The sequence below is a fragment of the Mesoplodon densirostris genome, chromosome 9 (genome assembly GCF_025265405.1).
Source record: "Mesoplodon densirostris isolate mMesDen1 chromosome 9, mMesDen1 primary haplotype, whole genome shotgun sequence".
Classification (NCBI taxonomy): Eukaryota; Metazoa; Chordata; class Mammalia; order Artiodactyla; family Ziphiidae; genus Mesoplodon; species Mesoplodon densirostris.
Genome location: NC_082669.1, coordinates 44,021,418 through 44,030,940, shown reverse-complemented (window position 1 = coordinate 44,030,940; position 9,523 = coordinate 44,021,418). Strand labels below are relative to the sequence as shown.

Here is a 9,523-nt window from a genome sequence, read left to right as displayed (position 1 = left end):
CAGGTATGTAAGGATGAAGTGGAAATGGCTGCTTTCCTGAGAGTTTAAGAAATATTACTTGTGGGCAATATTCCTTCAGAACCCCAATAACTAAGCATGCCATAAGGTTGAGGAGAGACTGATACTTCCCCCATTAGCTCAGAACCCACCACCATTCTGATAACTCAAAAAATGCAACACTTAGAGCATCGGAGGTTAGCATCCTTGGCATGGACCCTGGAGATCAGTGAAGGGGTAGTTTTGGAGATAGATGAAGTTTATTTAAGCAGTCTAAAGGGCAACAGGCATTAGCCAGGGAGAAGAGAGCAAAGGAAGACAGCTTTGCAGGATGCTACAAGATGACTTGAGGCAACTCACTGTTGACTTCAAGAAATATCTGGAAAATTCTTTACAGATCTAGCTTGTAAAGCTTCAGTCACTGGCATTTGCATGGTAAAATTAAGCAATTAATATGAAACAACAATTCACAGAAAAAATAAAAATGACCAATAAACATTTGAAAAGACACAACTTCACTAAATAAATACAAATGAAAACATTGAGATAAAATTTTTCTCTAATTAGATTGGCAAATTTCAACAAGATTGATATCATCCTACAAAGAAAGGGACACTCATGTATGATTCATTAATATCATCAAGGGATTTCAGCTAATGGAATACTAACCCAAGAGCACAAAAGCATTTAATACAGCACTGTTTATCATAGCAAAAAACTAAACAATGTAAATGTCCATCAATAGAGTAATGAGTAAATAAACCATAAAATACATTACGGTGGAACGTGATGCAACAATTTAATTTAGTAGCTGACTTTAAAAGATGGAGGTTCATGAGACGGTAAGGAGAAATATAAAAGCTGAAAAACACATTACATGGATACATTCCACTAAAAAAAAAACAAGAACAAAAACAAAAACCTGCACAAGCAGAAGAAAAAGCTAGCCAGCCGCAGCGTGACAGATGCTGGCAGAAAATATGAGACTTTTGGGTCAGAGACTAAGGACAGTTTATTACTCACAGTAACAGCATAGCCAGAGTTTGGATATTTGCACCAATTCCCTTAGCCACAATTCCTAGTACAGGTGATGTGGTCACGTAAGTGGCTTGTGTTATAGGAGAGGAACTCCGAGCTTACGGAACCCAAATCTTTTATATTGGGTAGTAAGCCCGTCTGACCTTATCGTTATTATAAAAGAGGGAGACATGATCTTTATGATGCTGCACAGTAACAAACATAACACCCACCCTTTGCTCTGGAGGTAGACACTGTCTCTGTCTCCCAGGGCTGTTCACTGTACAAATATCCTTTACAATACTTTACAATGTGGTCCTGAACAGAGGCAGTCAGTGCCTGTTCTCATAAGATGTGCAGTAACATGAAAGACTCATGTAGAATTCCAAGAATTCCCAACATTATTGTAATTTTCATTTTGGAAAATTTGGAAACAAACAGAATACTGTAGCTGTCAATTAAAATGGTATGTTATTTTACCTAAAGGTATAACAGTGAAAATGTTGATGCTCTGTTCATTATATATCATACAAAGATATATCTTTTTATACATATAAGAATGTGATTTGATTGTAACTGATATATTACTCATTCTATGCTCATTCTACACAGTAGAAATGGGTGATAATGATTATTTTATTTCATAAATATTTTTTACTCACTTAGGAAAATAACATCCAGACTGGAATTATTCAAGACAGAATTAAGAAGAGAATTTAAAAAAATTATTTAGCTTTAATGATAGCCATTACACTTTTCTTACACTTTTTTTTTTTTAACTAGAAAATTGTTCTTGAAAAACAATTACATGTGAACAACTCCATAAGAATCTTTTACTCTGTGAACAGTACATACTACCTGTCTGGGAGAGTGTAATTAAATAATGGAGTTTTTGAGCTAAACTTCCAACTCCTTCATTTTACTGTTGAAGACACTGAGGCTCAGAGCCATTAAGTGCCTTGAAGGTGGCCAACAACTAGTTAACGTCAGAGCTGAGACTAAATCCCACATGCCCTGACTTGGAGTGCAAGTCTCCTTTTTCTTATCCAAATCCACATACGTGGTATGATAGAGCTTTCAAACTGGGTTATGCATATGCCTGCAGGCAATGGCAGCATGCCAGGGAGGTAAAGCCACAGGGTAAACACAGGGTGTCTTGCTTCGATGTAAATATTACTCAAAGATTCGAGAGGGGTTAGGGGGAGCCACTTTATATTAAAACAAGATTGAGTATAAAGGAGAATGTACATTTTACACAAATTTTTTAAATTTCAGGCTGGATTCCTCAGCTATAATCCCACCAAATGGAGGTAAAAGTTCTCTCTGCTCACTCTGCTAGGAATACTTCTTTTGTAGATCAGCAATGTGAGGATGTCTAGGGAGAACCTTTTACCCAAGAAGTGCCTTCACTAACCCCCAGCTTTCACATTCCATTTTAAATTTCCATTATTTTAGTCCTTGTGATCATTTAAATTGTAAATTTTTCTTGAAGAGGGAACACATGAAGACCTTATAATAAATGAGTTTCTGAGTTCCTTTGCTAAGAACAGAGCTGTTCTTTTTAAAATTTATTTTCCTCTTCTTAATTGGTATAAGGTAAAAAGATTTTAAAAATTAACCAAGAATATAATCTTTAAATGTGATTTTAATAGAAATTAACTTGTTAGTAGTTTACTTCTCTAAGATGCTCTCTGAAAGTATTTTGCATATGGTTCTAAAACTGGCATTTGTGTAAGGTACAAAATTGACCAAGTAGTATGCATTTCCATTTTTCCATGTAGAATATACATGAATGATATCTGAAATGTTGTAACACATATTAACAGCAAATGTGGGAGACAAGAGGCTAGTAAATTATTTTATACCTTTTCTTAGTGGACCATTCTTCTCATCTGATTTTTATTTCTGGGATAAAAGCTATTTAAACAGTAGTTTTCAGATGATTACTCTCTCGATGATAATTGGGAAGACTTTTACCCACCCACCTGCCCCAAAAGGCTCAAATAATTTTTAGAAGTACTAAAAATAGTGTGTTTGATTTGAGGAATAACAGGATATTACATAGTTTCAAAGTATCTCCCCACAAGAAACCTATACATTACAAAGATAAAATAGTAACTTTACTATTTGACTGGAGAAACTTGGCGGGTATGACCTTAATTGAATAATCAAATGTAACACTACCAGTAACGGGATTAATTGACAGCGACTACCTCCCGAAGTGATGCACTGCAAAGCGCTCAGCATCACCTCTACAGTATCTCAGCAAAAAGTCCATAACTTGGATCTAGTCACGAGGAGACATCAAACCCAAACTGAGAGCCGTGCTACAAAATAACTGGCTTGTACTCCTAAAAACTGTCAAGGTCATGAAATATAAAGACAGACTCAGAAACTGCTCCAGATTAAAGGAAACTAAAGAGAGACAAGATGAAATGCAATGCATGATCTTCGAATTTTTTTTTTTTTTTGCTACCAAGGACATTATTGAAATAATCAGAGAGATATGAATAAGTTCTGTAGATTATATAATAGTATTATAGCAATATTAATTTCTGATTTCAATAATGGGACTGTGTTTTTAAAAGAGAATTCCTTGCTTTTGGGGAAACACACTGAAGAATTCAGGTGTAAAAAGGCAGTATATCTACAAATTACTTTTAAATGAGAGAGAGAGCAAGAAAAAAAATGTAGTAAAATATTTACATTTGGAATCTTGGTGAAGGGTATTCAAGAATTCTTGTATTATTCTTGCAGCTTTTCTGAAATCCTGAAATTGTGTCAAGATAAAATATTTCTTTTTTAAAAAAAGATAGTGTGATTTCTTCACTGAGACTTTTTTAAATGCTCTATTCCGATACCAGCATTTTTTAATGCAAGTAGCTTGACGCATTTCAAAAAATTACATTTAATTCCTAGATTTCAAGTGCAAATTTGGAGCCAAGAAACCAACCCATTCAGTTGAATCAACATTTATTAAATGCAGTGTGTTAGGTCCTGGCAAAAAACAGTGATGGCACAGACAGAATCCTGCCTCGGAAGTTTCCCAAGCTAGAGGAGAACCAAACTCATAGATAAGATCATAAGATAGTCTGAAGTCTTCAAGATTGGAAGAGACTGGCCAAATAGTGACTCAACTTAGCAAAATAAACCTTAATGTAATATGTTTTTAGAAAATCAAAATTAATGCAAGACATACATGACGAACAAATGTCAAATTTTCAAATAAAGACAGGATCAGCAGTATTGATTTTTTTTTCTTTTTGTCTTAAGCTCCACTAGGACTCTGTCAGGCACTGCTTCACCCCTACCCTCCAGGACGGCCAGTGGTTTCCAGACCCATCTAATTTTCAGAAATGTAAATTTTCTGATATTTAGATCTCAATAAAATTATTAGTACTCGGTGACTGCAGTTGGGGTCCTCTGACACACTCATGGTCTCTGGCATATGCTGTCTTTCTGGCATGTATGGCACGCAGTACCCGGCGCAGGGGAAACACTAGTGTATCTGAGGTACGACGGGGTGTTGCAGGGTCACACCCGCGAACGTCACAGAAGTCAGGCTTTGGCTTCAGATCTTCCCTACTTTGGATTGGCTTTTAGTCAACAAGGTTCTGGTAACTATTGGTAACCGTCAGAACAATCAGCCGCAGGCCAGGCTGGGTTGATCATAGGTGCTGCTGAGTCCCCCTGTGTCCTGATGACTGGGGACCTCGAACATCTGCCCTGTGCCTTCCAACACACGACAAGCCAAGCGAAGGCGGCAGATGCTGCCTTGGAAATCAGCCGTAGAGTAAGCATCTCCACCTTCCCCAGATCACGGAGCATTTCGGGGTGGGGGCAGGGGCGGGGGCGGGGTGAGGAGGGGGCCTGTCAGATGCCCTAGTCCTCTGGAAGCCACCCCTGGGATCCAGGGCGGAGGGATGGAGCAATGGCGGACCTCAGCCAAACCCTCCAACTGGGGCTAGAGACCTGTAATCACCTGGGTGGGGTTTGGGGGCTGCCCCTGATCCACACTAACTGATGTATACTGACTTTTTCCCACTTAATGTCTCCTGAATATATAATTACGGCAGTTTAGAGATTAGGTAATAAGGCCATAAATTTGGAGTCTTGACTCTCCAAAGGAGATATATATATACACATATATATATAACACTGAAATGTTCTCCTAAAGTGCAGATCGACACAATGGGGAGGAAAAGTTCTTTGAGGGACAATACAAGCAGAGTTGAGGGCAGTTAAGATAATGGCTAAAAGAATATTTGAGTGGAAAAAAAATGTCAAAATTGTGTTATGCCACTTAGGACCTAGCAAGGTGTTCTTGAATTCTCACACTTGTCTAGAAAGGCTGGGGGCTATGATGATTAATCAAGGCTGAAAGTTCTGTAATGAACTGAAAACTTCACACTAAATCTTAACTAACTTGTGGTGCATGTGTATTGCATGTAGGTATAGGAATTTATCATTACAGTATGTAAATCGTCAAAGCAAGGATATTTCCTTCTACAGATTTTAATACAGTCTTGATTCTTCTAGGATTTAATAATCCCGCAATTTTCAAACATTTTTCTCCTTTATCCAGATTCCAAGGCATCCGCAGTGGAAGAAGTTGCTTTTATTCTTTCCAACTCTCTGCACCCAAGTTCTGTGTTGGATTGTTTTTATTTTCCTGTTTTGTCAGTCAGTTAATTTGAAAGCTAACATTTCCTCCTCATCACGTTGCTGAAATTGCTCCCCAAATTGAATACCTTTTCTGAGTGGTATCCTCTACCACCCTATGCAACACTGCAGATTCAAATTCTACCTTCTTGAAATCCGCCCTCTCAGCTCCCACTGTCTTTTTGTTTCTCTTCCTCACTTTTTAACAACGCCCCGTCTTTCTCCTTATCCAGCTTGGTTCTCTCCTCCTCTTTCTAAATATAGACACTTCACGATGATCTTACCTGGGTCCCACTCTCTCCTCTGTGCTGGCCGACTGGCCAGTCTGTACACACCCACCCTGACATCGCTGGTGAGATCCGCTCTCCCACTTGCAGCTTTCTGGTGGACAGCTTGACTTGTGTGATCCACCAGTGCCTCAGTTTCAGCATTTCTCAACTGCAAGCATCTTCCCTCCCAGTCACCTGTCTCATCCTCATGTCATCGCACAATCATCATCACCTGTGACTTCCCTTGCCCTTATTCTCTGCCTCTAGTTACTTGCCAGTTCTCATCAGTTCTCTTTGTACATCACATGTCATATCTGTTCACTGCTTATTCTCACTTGCTACTGTCCTGGGGCAGGCTCATCGGCTCTTGACTTGATTTTCCATCTGCAGTTCTGTCTGCACCCCAGGCCACCATATATGGTGCTGCTACAGCCATCTTCCTGAGATTTAGCTTTGTCACATCTCTTCTCCAGTTTAAAAATCCTATAATACTTCTCTATTGCCCCAGAATTGAGTCCAGTGATGAATTATCCAATAGTTATTAAGCCCATCCTTTTACAGCCTGACAAAACAAGGGCACAAGAAAAGGAGGAAAAATGATTTTGAAATAACTTGATATTGCATATTGCTTAAAAGCATTGATGTAGTTGTCATGGGAAAAATCAGAACTTTATTGGAATTCCTTACACTGATTTTACCGTGCAGTTAGTATATATAGTTCATGTATATGTATATCTATCTCGTATAAAATTAAATTTAAATTTCAGATTACATAAAATATGTGATTTTAAGTTAGCATTCTTGGGACCTATAAAAGTTTTGTTTGAGCAGTAGGTGCACACTTCTGAGCCTAAATTTCAAAGTTAGCACAAATAATATGACCCTAACCCACCTTTTAAAATTGATTCCTCACAATTGCCTTCCCCATGCCTTTCCCTGCAGCCAAAGGCTGTACAACCCTAACGCCTCACACGTTCTTCCCCTGCTTTTTCTCTTTTGTGTACTTACTCCCCTGTGTCTAAAATGTCCATCCGTCGATATCTGTGTCTAATTTCTCCTCACCATTTCAGACCCAGCCCACTTGTCAGTGCTGCCCTAAAATCCTCTCAAAGTTCCCAGGGTTGACAGTATTTTCTTCTTCCTCTTAATTCACCAGAGCATATTTTCCCTTTCTCTTAGCCCTTAATATTTGCAACCTTCTTTTGCAACATTGTGTATACTTCCTTCTCTTCCTAAAAGTTTAGTCATAGAGAGTAGGCACCTTTCCTGATTCATTGCTACATTTACTAGCTAGTCTTAGACTAAACTAGTCATAGCCTGAACTAAGACAAAGTAGTTTGTGGTTCAATAAATGGCTGAATGATCTGTTTGGACCTACGACTTTAAAAATGTTCATATTAAAGAGTGCTGTTGTGTGCAGCTGTTGTGAAAAATAGTATGGCAATTCCTTAAAAAATTAAATATACAATTACCATGTGATCCAGCAATTCCACTTCTGAATATATACTCAAACGAAGTGTAAGCAGGGACTCAGATATTTGTATACCCATGTTCATAGCAACATTATTCACAAAAGCCAAAAAGTGGAAACAACCCAAGTGTCCATTGATAGTTAAATGGAAAAACAAAATGTGCTACATATATACAATGGAATATTATTCAGCCTTAAAAATGAAGGAAATCCTGGCATACATCACAACATAGATGATTCTTGCAGACATTATGCTAAGGGAAATAAGCCAGTCGCAAAAAGACAAATACTGCCTGATTCCATTTATTTGAGTTACTTAGGGTAGTCAAATTTATAGACTGAAAGTAGAAGGGTGGGTGTCAGCAACAGGGGAAGAAATGAGGAGTTAGTGTATAATGGGTACAGAGTTTCATTTGAGGAAGATGAAAAACTTCTGAAAATGGTGGTGATCGCTGAGCAGCAATGTGAATGCACTTAATGCCACAAAACTGTACAGTTATAACAGTAAATTCTATATTATGTATATTTTACCACAATAAAAAAAATAGTCCAGGGAAAGAATTCTTGTGCTTCTTTAGATGAAAGGAATATGCTGCTAGTGAAGTTGTTTGTTGTTTGGGAACTGAAACTGCTCCACCACGGATTCACTGGAAGTTGAAACTTCTTGACACATTTTTGAGTTCTTTGGCATTTTGACACTTTATTGTTACCAGATTCGTATGAAGTTTTCAGTTGGAAGGAAACATGCCATGATAAAGAGCTGTGTAAATAAATAATTAATTACATCAGTGATTCACATATTATGACGATAGTTTCAATTTCCCTTTTCCTGTTTTTATTTTCAAAATTTGATTTAAATCCTAAAATACTCATTCCATGGCTAAAATGTTCAAAATGTGTATTAATTTCTGATTACTAAGTTAATATGTGTTTATCATAAAATATTCAAACATTATTGAAAAGTGGATTGCTTAAAAAGTGACAGTCCCTCATGATCTCAAGTGATAACTTGTTAATAACTTGGAGTGTGTGCATTTTGTGTGCATATAAATATCATTGGTAACAAAACTGCCTATGACATTTTAACTTAAAAATATATCTTGGAGGGCTTCCCTGGTGGCGCAGTGGTTGAGAGTCCATCTGCCGATGCAGGGGACGTGGGTTCGTGCCCCGGTCCAGGAAGATCCCACATGCCGCGGAGCGGCTAGGCCAGTGAGCCATGGCCGCTGAGCCTGCGCGTCCGGAGCCTGTGCTCCGCAATGGGAGAGGCCACAACAGTGAGAGGCCCGCGTACCGCAAAAAAAAAAAAAAAAAAAAAAAAAAATATATATATATATATATATATTTTTTTTTTTTGGGGGGGGATATCTTCATTGGTCTAGATATCCATCTGTCTACATTTTTAAGCTACTGCACAGCGTTCTATTGAGAAGTTACATTTTAATTTAACCCATATTCCAATTAATGGGGCATATTTCACAACTACAATGTATGTATGAGATGAGCAGTGGTATTCACATTTTGCATGTGTGTGTATGTACTGGTGTATTTCTGAGTGCTAGATGTGAAATTGTGGGATAAAGTTAAAAGCAAGTTTGTAATTTTAATAGATAGCTGCAAAATTTTAATTCTAATTTGATCAGGCTTTAACATTCCAAACACTGTGGTGAAATTGAGATTGTACAGTAGAAGCTGATGGTTTGGATGTTAAATTAAAATTCCCAGATGTGGATGCCTAAGACTGATCCAATGGGTTTTTCTAAGCCCCAGATTCAGCTCACTTATCATGGTTACAAAAATACCCTGATGGAAATGCCTACACCTGAGCCAATAAATTCTCTAAGCCCCAAGATTCAGGTTGTATAACAGGGTCACAAAGGAAGTTTGGGATATAAATTAGCAGCTGCTCTCCATCCCTGGGGTATCTGTCTTTTTCACTTCTTTAGATATTTGTTCATCCCATTAAATCTAACTCTTTTAATGTCCTCTACTAAATAATGAAACCATTGTCAAAATTTCAAAAATCCCTTACTGACATTACTACCTCACCACCCACAACAAATCCCAGCTGAAATTTGGTGATTGTTTTTGTTTGTTTGTTTGTTTT

General features: G+C 37.8%; 1 protein-coding gene across 1 annotated transcript in view; it reads left to right on the top strand.

Annotated features, from left to right (window-relative positions):
- Positions 1-4,714: 4,714 nt before the first annotated feature.
- LRRC72 (leucine rich repeat containing 72) overlaps positions 4,715-9,523 on the top strand; it is a 41,825-nt gene continuing 37,016 nt past the window's right edge. The window contains exon 1 of the mRNA XM_060108864.1: positions 4,715-4,807. Within this exon, the coding sequence (XP_059964847.1) occupies positions 4,715-4,807 (93 nt within the window). The remainder of the gene's footprint in view (positions 4,808-9,523) is intronic.